The sequence below is a fragment of the Apteryx mantelli genome, chromosome 4, assembly GCF_036417845.1.
Source record: "Apteryx mantelli isolate bAptMan1 chromosome 4, bAptMan1.hap1, whole genome shotgun sequence".
Lineage (NCBI taxonomy): Eukaryota > Metazoa > Chordata > Aves > Apterygiformes > Apterygidae > Apteryx > Apteryx mantelli.
Genome location: NC_089981.1, coordinates 87633734 through 87651827, shown reverse-complemented (window position 1 = coordinate 87651827; position 18094 = coordinate 87633734). Strand labels below are relative to the sequence as shown.

Genomic DNA, 18094 nt, shown 5'->3' with positions numbered 1-18094 from the left:
TATTTTTTATTTGCTTTTGTTATTAATAGTACAGTCGGCAAACCAAAATTTGAAATTAATTGTTACAGCTTATTCATTTGAATGTTATTTAAAAAAAAACAGCTTTAGAACTTAGACTTTTTTATTGTCCTTCTAGGCTAATATATTTTGGTGGCTATGGCTGTAGGAAGCACAATGAACTGAGTGATTGTTTTGATGTCCATGATGCATTTTGGGTAAGAGAGTTGTTACTATTCAGAGTGACTTGTCCTTTCTGATTGTCAAAACATAATCTTTTATGCTATATTCAGTAGGTATGAAAATCTTTCTAATTTTTCTCTTATTTGTAGTATCAGCAGAAATGCAAAATTTAATCTTTTACTTAAATTTGAAGCCTCAGCTGTTGGATGTTTTTTTTCCCCAGTATATTTCAAGTATCTAGTTCTAGGCTTCGAGTGCAATGAAACAAAATGCTGTTAAAGCAGATATAAAGGCACTATTTTAAATTAAATATGAAAATCCCACAAAATTTCAGAATCAATTTCCTTGAAGTAACAGTAGGGTATTCATAGCTTCACAAGTCTAACTGACAAATACTTTCAGTTAATTTCCTTTATTTGTTATCCAGAGTAAATACCATTACTTTAAGATGCCTGGATTAGCTTGTTTCCCATAATGAATTCTTACAATTTTTAGAAAAGAGGCTGATTTAATTAGAGTCAGAGTATTTGTGCACAAGAATTAACAAGAAATAGATATTCACTCAAGAGAGTATAGACCCTTACATAAATGTTAAATATTGACCTACAGAAATGCATTACTGTGTACAATCTAACTATTTATTCCTCAGTATCTTACAATAAAAATTAGAATTTATCTACTCTACTTGACTGATTTAGGAGTCTAAAGCCCATTTTCAAAAGTGTCATCAGCCCAAACAGTCCTACATGCTCTTGATGTTCAACTAGACCTGAGCTTCTGAATCACTTAAAAAAAAGTGCTAGCTTTATTTCTCAGTATTTTGTTTTATGTTCTGTTTTGATACATCACTCCTAGATTTTTCTCCTTTAACAAACACAAAGATTTTAAGATGAAAGAAATACATTTTTTTAAATTTGTAACTTCTCTTTTAGGAAGGACAGATATTCTGGGGATGGCATAATGATGTTCACGTTTTTGATACAAGCACACAAACTTGGTCTCAACCAGCAATTAGAGTGAGTGTTTTTTAAGTCTTGTTTTGTGACACAATTGTGATACAGTTGTGATTTTACTACCTTTTGAATAGTTACTGAGCTCCAGAAATCGATGGTGGGAGAAGTAATTGAATATGCTTAGTATTACTCAGGTTTATAACATTAAATAGGAGGATATTCAGTGCATCTGAAATGTGGCAAATTCAAAACTGATGAGATGAATTCTTTTCACACAAGATGTTATTAGACTGGTGTTTATTGCTGTAGGGTGGTTTTGAAGTAAAAAATATAGCAAGTTTCAGACAGGTATTAGAAATCTGTATAGATGAGAAGATGATACAGTATTAAATAGCTCATCATGACAAAAGGTACTAGGAGATAAAGCTTCATATTCAAGCTTTAAAACAACTGTTGGCGATATAAAATTACTGACAGTGCTCCCTTATTGGAAAGAAGAATCACTGGGCATGAAAATACTCCAGAAAATGGAAAATCAGTTTAATAGGAATACCAGAGGGGTGCTGAGGAACAGTGTGCAGAGGCTCCCTACAAAGCAAGCCTGGGTCCTGCAGATTTGATTGTGCAGAACTGTTTGGGTATCCTTGTACCGCCTTCCCATGGCTCTGAGTCTGGAAAGTTTCTTAGCTGGACCATAGCCATTAATCCAGGCTAGCTCTGTATTCATGATTCATCACCCTTAGCGAAGGCCTTCTGGAAACATGGTCTTCGGGGAGCATGTTGCAGAAACATGAGTTGTTTTAATGGTAGGCTGAGGTTAATGAACCCTGTCTATCTGAATTGATTGCCGTGAAGTCATTTCGTTGGCTCTCTCTGTGTAAAATTAATCTGCAAACAGGATAAACTATTACAGATAGCTGCAAGTTGACTGTATGAGAGATTATGGTCTGACTGGGGGATTTCTTCCTTCTTTTTTCCTTTTTCAAAAATCTGATAGATCAGTGTGAATGACAGTACATTGGACTAAAAAATCATGTTGTCTCGAAGTCTAGCCTGTGTTGGTTCACCATTCAGCTTTTGCAGATTCAGAGAGCAAGGGAGGAAGATACCTAACTCTTTTTTTCTATTGTTAGTTTAGGCCTTCAGCCTTTATTTATTTGTGAAGTAAAGATACGTGTTCAGTATGAGGGGGTTGTGCACTCGTTCTTTGAGTGTTGCGTGTATGCAGTTGCTATATTCCTTTCAAAGGTTAATGCTGAAAAATCTAAAAAAATTTCTTGTGATCATGCTAATTGTTAAAATAAACAGAACCGGTATTCTTCAGCAAATAAATTATTTTATTTTAATAATCTTCCAAAGGAGCATGTGTTCCCAGAGGTTTTCCAGTAAAATGGTAATGCACACATTTCTATTTATTAAAATTAATATGATAGTGTACTGCAGAGCCTCATACAATGCTGGTGAGCTTACATAAGAATTCATTAGGAAACTTTAATACCAGTTTGCACCTTGGAAAAATCAAGCTGAACAGGACATATCAACAGTAACTGATGTGTTATTGTAACTTTATGCTTGGGAGTTAAGGAGAAATTAATAGATTTCACTTGAATAAAGCATTAATAAATCAGACCAAGGGGGAATACATTAAGCATTAGCAAATGAGGGAACTGAGTTAAAGCTATCTTTGGCAATTATGCATATCATCTAATGTCAGTGGGGTCTTAGACACATCTACAAATTCTTTCCTTTTAAAATTGTAGTTCTGTTGACATAATGATACATGTTGGCCTTACTTTTGCAATCTCTGTTACTGACTTGCTGTTAGTCCTTGGCTGACACTTTGGTGATATTCTGAAGTATCTTATGTTGGTTCTTTCAGGGTGGAGATCCACCTCAGCCTCGAGCAGCTCATACATGTGCTGTGCTGGGAAATAAAGGTTACATCTTTGGAGGACGAGTGCTGGTTAGTGTTTAATTAAGACATTTTATTGGCAGTAATATTTTCTTGGCAGTTATTTTTTCATAGCAATTTATTTTTGCAGTAGAGAAAAAGCTCAAGTGTCTTTGACCACAACCTGTATGTTTAAGGGTGGTGAGTCCAGGATGCTTATACCTTATGAAAAGAAGAGTTTCTTTTTCTCTCTATTAGTGAAGCATGCATTGCTCCAAAAAGGAAAAAACAGATGACCACATGGGAGGAGGCTATTTGTAAAATGTTTATAAATTGACAAAAATGATTGAACTGTGCATAAGCTCTGTTTGAGATACTTCTTTGAGAGTGGAGCAAAAGCAAGCCTGATGATAGATCAGGTTTTAGTAAACGATGGGATGCTAGCATTCTGTGCTTGCTACAGCTTAACAGATTTATATATCAAACTTCTTTTTCGTTCCACTTAATGAAATGCTAGCAAGTAGTAAATATAACTAGGATTTTACCTTGTGCTTTTTTTTTAAAGAAAGAGGAAATGTATAAGAACAGTAATTTCTCACATACACACCTCTGATATCCTGATGTTTACCTTCTGGGAACTGAAATTCAGAATAGCTGTTTGGATACAGTATTTTATGTTTGCAAGCATGTTAGAATTGCAAAATGAAGTTCTGAAAGGTAGGAAATACCAGGTTTCAGTTGGCTATGATCTAAAATTTTGTCATCTTTGGCATATAAGTGACTGAAGTATGGTCCTCTGGAAAAACAGCATGTAACCGTAACGTCTGGATACAAAGCTATCAGTCTCCATACATTCAAGCCAGTACAGGATGCTGCAGTATGTTATTTTGATAGCACAGGTTGCTGCAGGCACAGGTCATTTCTGTCCTGTTAAGCCTCTCATCTGCTCTCTGAATGCCAAGTTCACAGTCTGTCTTTACTTTCAACATGCTCAGTGCCCTCGATACAGAACATATGAAGCATTCCATAAAGATTGCTGTTGACAGCGCTAATCTGTGCACCCAGTATCAGCTCTTTACCACAAGCATAAGGCTTGTATGTGTAGTTGGTCCAAGACCGTATCATTTAATACACTTAAATACTGTATTGAGTCTTAAATACTGTATTGTCAAAGGCAGTGTAAGAGCTGTTTAGGATGCAGTCAGTTAGAACAAGGCTAGATTCTTTCTATGTAATCTTAACTCTTAAATTTCTTACTTTCCTTGCCCTTCTTAACTTAAAAAAAGAAAAAGAAAAAAACACTAACAGTCCTCTTGCATCATCACCCCTTTATCTGTGGCAAGGATGATTTCCTAAAAAACTCGAGGCTACTGCTGGGAAGCAAGAAGATAGGAAAACCTCTCAGCAAACTACCTATTTAATTTTTTAGCACTGGTCAGAGGAGATTTTTTCCCTGTTCTCATAAGTAGTTCTTCCTTCCTGAAACATTAAATAAATGTAAAAATTTAAGTTTGAGGCAGCAACTGAATACAAAAAAGGTATACCTGTCTTATGACTGAAAATAGAGATAGTACTAGAGAGTCTTTATAAATGATAGGTGGAGCTGGCTTTAATAAATTTTTTTGTTAAGATAGGTTCTTGATGGGTTGGTATATGTACCAACTCTTTTTAAAACTATTGCAAAAATATATAGGTAAGATAATATTTTCATATACCTCTGTATGAGCTGGAATTTATCAGGAATGTGAGGAACTGAGATTCTGTAAGGCAAGTAAAAAACCTCCTAATTTAAGTTACTGTATATACTCTTCCATGTTTTTTAAGTTAAGATTTTATCTCTTTTTACCTAGAACTAATTTAGAGCCTTTAATGATATTTAGGTAGAGGATGAGACTTGATGCTTTCTGTCTCTACTGCTATGAAAAATAACAATGAAGAAGCTTCTGAAAGCACTCAGTGCTATACTTCTATCGTTTCGTTATATGAAAGAAAAGGAAGTAACTTATTTGGAAAATGTCCCACCGTGAACATATGCCAACTTCATCTTAGAAAGCTGCTATAACCTAGTGTAGGTTACTTTGTGTTCTCAAGTACTTGCAATTAAACATTGCTTAGCATTGTACTTTCTTCCCTATCTCAAGTCCCCCTCTCATGCTGTAAAAACTGCACTCTAATGCAGTGTTCTTCTCGGGAAAAGTCTACAGTTCTGTTACAAAATGGCTTACTCCTGCTTGCTCAGACAGAAACCAGACATACTGATCAAGGCAGGTTGAGAATGGCCACACAATCAAATATCCAGCCAGTTATTCAATTTGAATTGCCTCCCACAGCTGCAGGGAAGTTTTTACCTAAGTACTTTTTCAGAACAATCAGAAAAGAAAATAGCCAAACCTGGTCCTGTTTATTCTTACCATTCTATATGATGTGTTATGTGGCCTTTCATACAGGCTCATGATCTGTGAAAGTGTTGCTAAAACCCCACTTCTGACTGAGAGAACTGCACACAGTAGCTTCCAGAGCTGTAGGTTTGGACAAACTTGACTTGCAAATGACTAAGGAAATAAAAGAGTATTAAAAAGTTGGAAAAGTGTCTTGTCTTGCCAGAATCCTGTGTGTCAGGGTTTGCCATGCCGGGCTAAGCGATTCCCATGCCTGTGCTATAGGCTTTCTGTGCCTATCTGCTATATAAATGAACTCTGCTAACCACAGCTGACCTGTACGCTGCCTCTCATTTAGCAAGCCTGCAGATCGAGAGGGAGAGAAAGCTAGATGTGAAGAAGTAAACGTGCAGCTCAGGACCTTCCGGCCTACTATTTCTGACCACTTTTGCAGCCTTCAAAGCCTTGCTCCGTCTGGCTTTCTGTTAGCAAGGACTATGTCTGTGTGGTGCAGAGGTCTTCACACCAGAAACAGAACAGCATTGTGTGTTGTGTTCAAGCTAATTAGGGTTGCTGCACCATGCCTATTGCAACTGAACTGCTCTGTAACCCAAGCTATGGTTTCCACACAGCCTCTGCTACCTGGAGTGAATATATTAGTAAACTGGAGCTCACCTGTGATTTTTTTCAACTGTGCTGTTGCATGATTTGATATGTCCTAAGCTCTCTTGCTTCTATTTAATTCTGTCCCATTAACTACAGGATTCAGGAATACAAGAAGGCTATGATCTTAAAAGGTTTTTCTCTTCCTCAGGTAGCATCTGCATCCTTAATAACCATTTGCTAAATTTCAGTGAAACCACTTGAGAACATCAGAAAAGAGTGAAATTTTGGAAAGCTATGCTTAATTTTGCAGGAGAGCAGCAAGTGTAGTTTTCCCTTTAGTGATACCCTATTATTGATTCACTTTCTGTCCTAGAAATAAATGGAAGGAGATTCATTAAGGTTAGGGAACATGCAGTAGGGTTTGAGGAGTTAATATAAATCATGAAAGGAAAGGTAAAGACGTCAGAAAGACTACATTTCCTGGCAACAGGAGTAACTCCTCCCCAAAGGATGAAGTCTTGCTTTTCTCCATAAATTAAGGAGCAAGTATGGAGTTGCTCTGCTCCTCCTTCTCCTTCTAGTTCACCATAATACAAATCTTCCCAGGGAAAAGGCTCTGCAAGGAACCAGAAAGGGCCAGGAAGTGTCATGAGGCTTCTCCTATTCATCTTTCTGGGAGGAAAGGGCACCTTTTTCCAAACTTGGAGCTAGAGCTGGTAGAAGAAGAAGATGATGATCAAAATCAATTGTACCAGGAATCATTTGAAAACAGGCTCAGAAGTGTTATGTGGACTCTGTTCCTCCAGGTAAGCCCCTGAAAAACAGAAATGGGAGGAAGTGGGAAGGAAGGAAAATTAGTCTGAAAGTTGATGCAAGTCTCATGTCTGATTTAAGTGGAAAGTTTTCATGTAAAGAATGATAAAGTAATAAAGTCTCTCCAGCAGCTCTTTGCATATCTGATGCCTTAATGTATGCATGTTTATATTTCCTGTTATCCTTTCTGTCACAGAAGATCAGAAGATACATTGAACTGCAGTCTATCTTTTACAAAGATTTGAATTGTAATAGCTATTTGATTGTAAATCTCAGCATGGAGAGCTGCATAGAGTTTACTGTAACAGCAGTGAGCTGTAAATATGTCTCATCACCCTTTAATGCCTTTCATCATGCTAGAAAGCTAGTCCTGAGACAAAGCAGATCCTGGTTAATGTTCGCTAGGCTGCCAATAAATGAACAAGCTATAGATAAATGTGGAAGGAGCGTAAGGACTTCTTGTAGCTCAAAGGGAAATGCAAACCCTCTTATAAGGCTTGGTGCTGTTAAGCCAGTTAAGAATCACTTTAGGATTATCAGCTAAGTGCTGAAATATAGTAGGTAGCATTTAGAAATGTAGAAAAAATTGCAAGAAAACTTTGCATGTTGCATGTGAGGATTCTATAAACTGACCATGTGTTTTACAGTTTCCCTATTAAGGGTTGGGTAGAAAGACATTTTGATTCATTAATCTGTGTTAAAAGATTGAGTCTTAGACACAAATGTCCAATGGATGGTGTATTTCAGATTCAAAATGAGGTTGATATAATTATGCATCTGTCAGTCTCTTGAAATATTAGAATATGAAGATGATAATACATTGATTTCCCAGGGAACATGAAGTCAAAAGATCTACTCTGTCTTCTGCCTAATGCCTAGTTTTTAAAGAGAGGAAAGTCAGCTAGGAGGTCTTGAACAAATTCTTCTTGAAACCTTAATTTTCAGCATAACAGCAGCTTACTTTCTTCCCTTCATTAATAGATGTCCTCTGTGTCAGACTGTGTTATTCCAAGATTATATTGGAATCCATATTGTTATATCCAAGATTAAATATTTCCAGTTCTGGAGACCAAGAGGATGTTTTTTCCTACCCTACCCCCAAGTGACTAGCTGTGTAGAGCAGAAAATACTCAGTAATCGCATTTTGCTTTCTGCTTGTCTAATTTGTTCCTCATCTCCTTCAAAGTCATATGAAGGGGCAGGAAATTGGATAGACTTGTCGTAGAAGACAGACCTGTTCCACTAGCTGTCAGCTGGATCGCCTTTTATTGTTGTATTCACCCTCTCGATGGGATGAAGTTTCTCAGGCAATACATAAAAGCACTTAGAGGCTGCTTTCCTTTAGCCTATTGGCTTCTCCGAAGGCTTTTTACAAAATGCTAGTTAACATTATATTCCCTAGGACAGAAAAGGGCTAGCACATCAGAGGAGGCCACAGACATCCTGAAAACCTTGCTGTTTCCTGAAATACCCTGAGAGACTTTCCATAGCTCTGATGAACAGCGTTGGAAGTCTCTCAAACTCACTAACTGGCTGGGTTTCTCAGGGGTGAAACTACTCCTATCCTGACTTAAATGACAAGTCTAGTTTCTGCCTCGAAGGATCTGCAAGCTGGAGAAAGGCTCATTCTAATAGATCTATGGACTATTCTAGGAGAAAAGAAATTGTAAGGTAAGGCAAGATATATTTCCCTGCTTCTCAGATACTGGTTTGTAGTACCTAGGGGAATCACAAAAGTCAGTCAAGTGTATTGAGTCATTGAAAATGTTACTGCGTTCTAAAGCAAAGAAATTCTTGCTTATATTCTTCGCCTCCCACACACACACGCATTTATGTTTCCAAGGCAATTAATTTCTTAATTTCAAAACACACATAGATATGCAAGTGTATTGATTTTCCATTGTTGTTACTGATAAATTTTATTATTTTCATGGCAAATGCTAAAGGGTCATAAAACCTTGTCGTTTCTACTAGTAACATTGTGTAAGGGCTTGAAATCCTGAAAAGAGAAGAACACAGATGTGATGAACTTTTTGTGGGATGTCGTGTACCAAGTACAGTACATACCAAAACATCTCAAGGCATGAGTGACCAGGCAGGAAGATGCATAGATCTGATCAGAATGCAAAGAAAAATAGTGAGTTAAACTACCTGCAGAATATCCTTCTGCAGTTATCCACCACAAGTTCTATGGATGAGAATTAAATTACCATTGCAAGAACTGAATATCACATAGTTCTTGACTGTTAAACCACTATTAGAAAAATAGAATTGGCTCCATGCTGCCATTGCATTACTGGAAATATTCCTGACAGGTTATTTTCAGAGAGTTGTCTGTCTTTATAGAAGAGAGGAAATACTTTTCACCTGCCACGCAGGACAAAGGCATAGGGGTAAATTTTCTTTAAAATAATATTGCTTAAATATTCTGTCCTAGGAAGGTCTCGCTAAAATACTTTGCTCACTATTTGCTTAATATAACAAAACTGTGTTTTTATCTATTTATTTGTTTTAGCAAACTAGAATGAATGATTTGCACTGCCTGAATTTAGACACTTGGACTTGGTCTGGAAGGTAGGTTTCTCTCTATAACACTTAAAGTTGAATGTAGCAGATTGAAACATATTGTTAAATAGTTCCAGTGCTAATTTTGTAGCTTCTCCAAGAGGAGAATGGGAGTTTGGGGGACTATTTCAACAGCTATTACATTGTGATTTCAATTTAATTTAATTTGGTAGTGGCTACAAAGCTCTTTCTGTTCTGCACCAAAGCATTGTTGATGCTATTTTAAGCACAGCATGTAGTGATTTAACATCCACATTTTCAAGATGGGTACCTTTATCCATATGGAATTTTAGTTTTGATGTCTTTTTGAATACTGTTTGTACTATCTATTATTTGACTTTTTATAGTCCAGAATAGAGAAAGATCGCTTTTATTTTTCTCAATATACGCTTTCTAAACATTTTTTATCAAAGAATATTATCTAGTTATATCCATTTCAAACAAAGTCAGGTATTAATGTACTTCCTAAGACATACTTTTTGCATGTAGTAGTTGTGATGGTGCCTACTACATGTATAGAATCACTGGATGTATTTGTTAGCTGATAGAAAAGCAAGAGCTAAGCAGTAAATGATGGGTGATAACCACTGTTCTGTTCCTATTCTCAAAGTGACTTAATCATTTCATAAAAGACCATGAAATACAGCTTCCCTTCCCTTCCCACCAGCTGTGTCTGCTGAACTGCTCCTGCACCGAGCACGTTGCTCTGCCCTCTGAGCTCAGAGCAGAAAGAGGGAGTAGACACAATCTTCCATCTAGTACTTCTTACTGCTGATGGCAGCAGGACAACGTCCCACAGTATCCGTTCAAAAAAACTTCTCTCTTCTCTTCTGGAGATTTCTTTAATTATCACTTACGATTTACTAATAATTTTAATTCTCCTTTTTTTTCTTTACTGGTTGTTTTAAAATGAGTAATATTCTACCTGAATGATGGGATTGTTCCTCTTAGACTGCAAACTTTACCTCTGAGTGGACTGATTATTCCAATTATTGGCAGTAATTGCTCACTTTTTTTCTTGTTCGCAGCATAAGCAGTTGCTGTTTGGCTTGCTTTTATAAACGTATGCATGTAGATTACATCTCAAAGACCAGTTACTTGCAAACGTAACTATAAATGTGTGTGTGTGTGTGTGTATACACAGTTGCAAGTAACTGGTTCTTTGAGCATATATGCAGTAACACTCCCTCACCCTCTTTCCCTCTCCCTCTCTCTCATACATATGCATCCTCAGTCTGAGGATGATAATACTAAATGCAGTCATTCCTAAAAACTACAGATTGTTCCAATACTCAAATGTTTCTAAACTGCGATTCACTAAAAAGCTCACAAGATGTGCCTGTGATTTACGGTAGAGTCTGATCATTGTAAACTCAAGAGCCTACCATCCAGCCGTTCTGTACTGCCAGGAGTCTTTGCAGAGTGGCTGCTGCTATGGTGGCACCTCACAGGAGGTAAAGCATTCGTGTTTATTCATATCTGGATGAGTAACTAATGAAAGGCTGGTTTTACAGGAAGCCTAAACTCTGTTCTTCCCTTACTAAAGTGGCTGATCTTACGGAAGCCTGAAAAATATCATTCAGACTGTCATAGATGGCAGAATTTAGACTAGCCGTAGTCAACTCAAATCAGGAAAAAAGGATACTTTCCTAAGGTTAGATTATATTCTCTCCAAATAATTATAGCCACAAATAAATTATCTACTATGCTAAGACCATCTTATATTACCAGGCCACTTGTCAGTATGCACAAGCATACAATAACTCTAGCTTGACTTCATCTGTTAATTATGGAGGAGCGAAGATCAGTGTATCTTTCAGGAAATATCAATTTACTGTTCACTTTTTGAGTCCAGTTTACAGTCTGTCTTTGCACAAATTGTTTGGAAAATGATTTTGGGCTACATGCTTCCTTTCATAAAGTCAGCAGCGGCAGCTATATTAGAAATGAGATTGGGCATTTGTAGGGATCATCTCCAAAATAAAGAAATTTGTCCCAAAAGTTCCATTATTCTACACATAAACACTGTAGAATAAGACAGATTAGATAAACAGGCTGTTTTGGGGTTGTGGGTGCATGTTTTTTGGGCAGGGGCTGGTGGGAGTTTTGTTTGTTTTTTGGTTTTTTTTTAAGAATTTTACTATGTAGATTGACGTGGCTGAAGTTTTTGCCATGTGTATCAAAGAAATGCTTGCTGGGACTAATAAAGTTATGGACTCAGTATTAAAATAGTGAAATAAACCAAATCACTCCATATCATTTGAGCACCAGCAATAGTTTTGAATAGTTCTAAATAGACAATTTATTTCCAGCTATAAGCTACCTCTAAAAAGTCCTGGTGTCATCCCAGTGTTTCACAGGTGGGGAAATTCCATCAGACTTGTTTGCTATCAATGTGACTATTTTCTCTTCTTTCTTGCAAGAATCACCTGCCTTACCTTTCTTATGCTATAGCCTCAAATTCCTCTTTCTACTGAATTTTCTGATCCAAAGACAAACGGAAAGTCAGAAAAGATGCAGCCTTTCTGATCCTCAGCCATTCTGCAGCTGCAGGGAGATATGTATTCTGTCTTTGATTGCCTGTGTGAATTGTCACCAAACCAGGGTCAAGCATTTAATACAGATTTAAAAGTCTGTTGGCTGTTTGAATGCTGCTGACCAAGACATTTGACTGCAGGTATTACAAGTTCTACTTTAAAGTACAGCTCTCTCAACAAGGAGGACTTAGTTTGCATAGTCCAACATTCAGATTCACTTGCTGGACATCCTCTCCTAAAGAGAAATATTCCAAATGAAACAATTATTTTATTTAAAACCCTGTGGCTTTTCATTAGCTCATGTGCTGTTATGATCCATCTTACAGCAGTTTCACCAGACTGTTTCCCTAATCAGTCATGACCAGTTCTTTTATTCAGCTGTATGCAAGTTTCTTAAAGAATTGCATTGTATTAACCTATTAATTCAGGAATATCTTCCAGCATGAGATCGTAATGTCTTTTCAAGCTACAGCGTTCACTGTTAAGCTTTTTTCAAAATACTTGTTACGTTACTTAGGGGATACACCTTTTAGTTGCCACCATATCAACAAACAAGGCAAGGAGGCTCTAAGCTGGTGGCTGAACTTTCTTGTCGTTAATCATTTTTACAGAAGAATTCAAAGAAATTAGCTGGCGTTGCAATTGCCTCTCAGTTTTGTCTTCAAACTTGTGTTGAAGCTTTTTTTGATTTGACCATTTTGTTCGAATCTCCCTGATTTTTCTTTTCAAAATATTATCCCTTGCGTGGGGAAAAAAAACCTACCAAATGTTGGTTGTTGAGCGAGTTTTGTTATAGACTCTTGTTGGAGCAAAGACCTTTATACGAACTCTATGGCTCTAAATAGTGAGTTTTGAGAGGTAAGCTCTTTCTCCTTATAGAATAAGTGTCTTACTCTATCTCTGTCTTGCGTCACACAGCTGAATCTAGCAGTGGATAATACAGTGATGCCACTATAGTACTACAGTTCTGAATATATCCGATGCTGAAGCTGTCAGGTGCTTACCCTAATGCAGTATCTATCACCCTAGTCTTGAGTCCCACCCTACGTGGTACAGCCCATGTTTATTTTGCACTGCCAGCCTCTGCTGTGCTGCTGTTCCCCTTCTCCCCTTTCTGCCCACGGAGTCGAGGTAGTGCTTGTTGTCTGACGTCTGGTCAGGCACTGGGGAAAGTTGGCAACATGTCGCTTTCTTCCTGCGGTGCTCCTTCCTCTACCTGTTTAAGTGCTGACATACAGCTGCTGTGTAGGGGAGATATTGGACAAGGGGGTCTCAGGAGTGAATTATCCTTCAGTAAGCGGTCCCCTACAGCAAGAAAGGGGAGGAGGAGAACAGGTTTCCAGTGCAGGCAGTATCACGCACCCACTACAGGTTGGAGTTCCCAAAGATGGGTATGGGCTAACAGTGAGATCGGGTCGGGTGGAAGTAGGAGGAGAAGACAACCTCTGCCCTTATCCAGAACTTAGCCTTGCCTCCTCTGAGCTCCACTGACCTCTTATTCAAAATATTTAATCTTATGCCTGTTGTATCTGAGCACAGCCTGCCTCTCTTGCTAATTTTAGAAGCATCTTGTGCAGGAGTCGTTCAGAGCAGGCACTTAAACTCCTTGCTGTTTTAAGCTTGTTGACTTGGCACCAGCTTCAGTGCCAAATTTCATAGGACAGTTTTACAGCTGATATTTAATTAACCACGATTCTTCAGTCTTGGCTTCCAGATGGAGAATTACTTAGCAGTCATCAGTAGGTGATAGTCCTTTAATTGAACTTCAGATGTCTGAGCCCTCTGTGCTCAGTTAAGAGAAGTAGGCATTTCCGGGGCACAAGACAACTGTTGCGATGGTAGACCTCTAAAATAAATGAGATGAGTTGTGCTCTTCAAGGGCCTGTTTCTCTTCACTGGCTAAAGGAAGGACAGAGGATTATCTCTGCGGTGTTCACGTTGTAGATTGAGCACCGGTCTGTGCGGATTTCATTTACCTAACTTTAGCAAAGAGCAGGGGGAAGTAACTGGTTCTTTGAGATGTAATCTACATGGATCTTACTTCTTTCCTCGCTTCTGGGCAGTCTCCAGCTAAGATTTGGACCTGGCAAGGGAGCTGACAGGTGTTTGTAGCTGTTCTTTTCATTATCCTTCTAAAATCAGGACATACTACGTATGTAGTGGCCTAGATTCATCACACCTAACTTTAGGTACTTTACAAGTTGCCTCTGCTGTTAGTAGCAAGATATTAGATGGGCTGATGCCCCCTGGAGGTCCTTACTTTTCTCTGCTGACTGTATTAGGATCCCTCCTGAGACAACTGTACACCTAAGTATCTAAAATAAGATGATGCGATTTCAGGCCACCAACTATAGGTAATGCCTAACGTTCGGATTCTTTACTGTTCAGATTCTCATCTCAAGCTTGTGTAATTGTGCAGCTAAAACGAAATCCATAGATAACATTTGGGAGAACTATTTTTTGGTAACAAAACCAGATTTTTAGTATAATAGACCTACGTCTGTTTTGTACTTTGGAATTCCACTTTTTAATTTAATAAAGTTTATCTCAAAGTTTGGGTGACCCCCACTGTGTTAAAAGGCACAAAGGCTGAAGAAGTATAGTGGCTTTTGATTAAGAGGTAAAGCCACAGTCCTTTTATTACTAAAGACCATTTTCCTGGGAGCAGAAAGACTATAATCCCACAGGATTTATTAAATTTTAGTGTAAAGAACTGAATCTGTTTACCTACATGCACTATGCAGTTTATTTGAATATAATGTCCTTCCTTTGCTGTCCTAAATGGGTTCACTTGTATGTTAAATTGTGGTTTCAGTGATCTTAAAAAAATTAATGAATGCTTTTATGCTTGCATTTAATATTTACATAACTGAATGTTCAGAGAACAGTTACTACAAGAAATTACATGGTTTAGGTTTGAACACCACTTTTCTCAAGAGTAAATCTAGGTTATTTAAGTGCTGCTTTTTCACTGGGAAAATATCTAGACTTATTTTAGGACAAACTAATAATTAAATTTTCTGGCAGGTTCATTTTCATCATTCTTTGAAAAATTGTTTTTGTTTGTTTGTTTCATCAAGAATTAGTATCAGTGGAGAGAAACCAAAAGATCGATCATGGCACACGTTGACTCCCATAGGAGATGACAGACTTTTTCTTTTTGGTGGACTGAGTTCTGATAATGTTCCTTTAAGTAAGTAATTTAAAGCTTAAAAGTCTATTTTATGCTTCAGCGGTAAACTAACATGTTGTACTCATTTATTGGCTTTCACAAGCTATTTAGTTCTAAGGCTTGTTACAGTATTTTCATGATGCTTGAATATTTCTCTAGCCATCTTATTATTTTACATAGAAGTGCAGGAGCACATTGTGCAGCACAGTGAGCATGTGTGATAAGAAGACTCTTAAACTGTTTTAAAAGAATAAAAGGCAAGAGTCTCACACATTCAGATATCAACAAGGGGTAACTTTTTTGATATCGACAGCAATTGCAGTAAGAAGGTACAAATAATATTGTCAACATAATACACATTTTTGGATGAATAACATTAATCACAGCTACAAAAACATTAAAGAGGAAGTAGGATAGTCTGTTACAGAGTTCTTTTTCTAGAAAAGGCAATTTTTCATGACAAAATGCAAAATTAGTGAAAATAGCTTTGAGTGGCACAGATATATTCCAGTTGCACAGGGAGGGGTGGATTTTCAAAGGGACATTCACCTGCTTTCTGAATGTATTTAAAAGAAAAAAAAGTGTATTTCAATTCCATATCGCAATAACAGTGAACTTTCTGTGACTGAAAGGTTAAGTTAAATTACAAAGATTGAAAAGATGCTAGTTAATCTAGTGATGACGTTACAGTTTTCTTGATTTAATGTTATCTTGGAACACATAGCTCTGTATAAACAGAATAAGAAAGTTGTACTTTGTCCCAGGAAGAAGTACTAATTATGTATCTTCTTCTTTGTAGGTGATGGTTGGATTCACAGCATTTCAACAAATGGATGGAAACAACTTACCCACTTGCCTAAGAGTAGGCCTAGGTATACAAAAAATAGATCCACGTTTGCTGAAATTTAGACATTTTAAAATATTAAGTAATTTTAAATTGTTGAGCAATATTTTTAACCTACATTATAAGAATATTTTAGAAAATGAATGCAGTACGATTGAACAGCTTGCATTACTAACTTAGGCTTATTCAAACCAGGTACAGCATTATTACTTTCTATATTTGTTATATTTTATGATGTTTTCTTGCATTAAATGGTTGTGTTTGTAATGAAGGATCTGGGTGTCCAATCAACCCAGTGTTGTATATCCAAATGATTTTGAATTTGAATTAATAGCTTACAAGAGTGATGAAACTTGATTAATGTTGATCCGTTATTAGAGACATGGGGGAGGCAGCCATGAAAAATGTTGATGCACCTTTTGGGATTCAGAAGAATTATAAATAGCTCTTTGTTTTTCCCCTCAGCAGAAGCAGTTAATTATGCTTACAGTTTTGCATAACTGAATTTAGTACTAATCAACACTAGCTGGATTTAAACAGCATTATAGTTCATGACTGTGGGGTTTTGTTATTTTGGGGGCTTAACTGCCAACCAAACAGGACCTAGTTCTAGGATCTGCATTGCTCATACTGGCAAAAATACTGTCTCTTCCAGACTCTTCTGTTCCCCCTCCCTCTCAAATTTAAGACTGCAGAAAAAGATGGATTCTTTCTGACTAAAGAAAGTAAATTTCATGTTCTGAATCTGGAGGTTATTTAGCAGCTGCCATTGAAAGCAAGTGCATGCTGTCTCAGAGTACAGGCTCCATTTTTACCACTATGTTTGCAGCACTCTCTGTATTTATAATGTACATACTGTTGAACTGAATTGCTGCACATGGTAAATATTCATTTTTTCATGGAGTCAGTTCTATATGTTAACCAAGGTACACTCAGCACTATTTTACATAGTTTTTTTAGTATAGGGTACAATTTTGGTCTGGCATTTGGATACCTCCTGCCGTATGTTCTGTTTTCTATTTCTGGAATATCTTTACCTCATGGAATATTCTTCCAGTTTTATCCTGTTTTAGGGTGTCTTTTAAATATAACAGCACAGTGAGACCAAATCTACTGCTTTCTTATATTTCAAACTGTTTCAAGCTGAAATAAATTCATATGTTAACTTTCATAAAATATTTTCTGCCTTTTTATGATAATTAAACTGATGTATTAAGAGATTGATAACTGCCTTAAATAACAAAGCACATTATTAGCAGTCAGATTATGTCTCTCTTTACCTCCTGTTCAGTTGTCTGCATGGATGGTCTCCTGTAAAATAACTGCTGAAGTGGACTGCCTCCCCTTGTGTAATCAAGTTTTATCGGTGCATCATGGAAAGGATTGGAAAGGGATGAAATTGGCTCTTTCTGCAGGCAGCAGGCTAGGGAGCTGCAGCTCAGCCTTCACTCTGCAATTAAACTGGGAAATATTTGTGCCTCAGATGGTGGTAGACCTGAATGCTACCAACCTGTGGCTCTCGAGCCCCGGGTGGCTTTCAGGCAGATCCAGTACTGGGCTACGAAAGTGTAACTGTCATTTCGCTGTTGGCAGAGAGGCTGTTGAGCAATCCGCCTTCCTTGCTGCCGTGGAAGCACGAGAAAGGAAAAGCACTTTTTTTTAAAATTTTTTTTTAAAAGATATTTCAGTAAGTCTTGGAAACAGAGATAAAAGAAATCCTACCAAAAATCTCTCTGTGTATTGGATTAGTTTGAATGAGTGTGGAGTACTTTTTTGTACCATAACTGTGTCCCTGCACTTCCACAGGATTACTGCAGGACCTCTGTAGCAGAAAAGAGTTTAATTCAGGCCCATCGCTCATGTGACTTTAACAGCAGGACTTAAAATGCACTGGCAATCATACCTATATATGCACTTATTTTATATATTTCTATTATATTTTATAATAATACACTGTATATCACACATGTATTAGTAGATTTTCCTGCTGCTTCTGCAAAATTGATACTCTCCTTACAATGCTGTAAAGAATTATTCCTTTAAAATTTTCTTCAGCCTCCATTTTTAGTAATTTGTAATAACTGTCTCCCAGGTTATAGATCTGTGGTACTAAACTGTTTGTTGCTAGAAAACTGTTCTGTTTTTTTCTGTTGTT

The 18094-nt window shown here is 37.2% G+C and overlaps 1 protein-coding gene across 2 annotated transcripts in view; it reads left to right on the top strand.

The window, feature by feature from the left end:
* KLHDC1 (kelch domain containing 1) overlaps positions 1–18094 on the top strand; it is a 31548-nt gene that overhangs the window by 9778 nt on the left and 3676 nt on the right. For both annotated transcript variants that reach the window (XM_067295202.1, XM_067295203.1), the window contains exons 5-10: positions 137–215; positions 1113–1196; positions 3013–3096; positions 9337–9395; positions 15004–15116; positions 15895–15967. In XM_067295202.1, coding sequence (XP_067151303.1) covers positions 137–215; positions 1113–1196; positions 3013–3096; positions 9337–9395; positions 15004–15116; positions 15895–15967 — 492 coding nt within the window. The remainder of the gene's footprint in view (positions 1–136; positions 216–1112; positions 1197–3012; positions 3097–9336; positions 9396–15003; positions 15117–15894; positions 15968–18094) is intronic.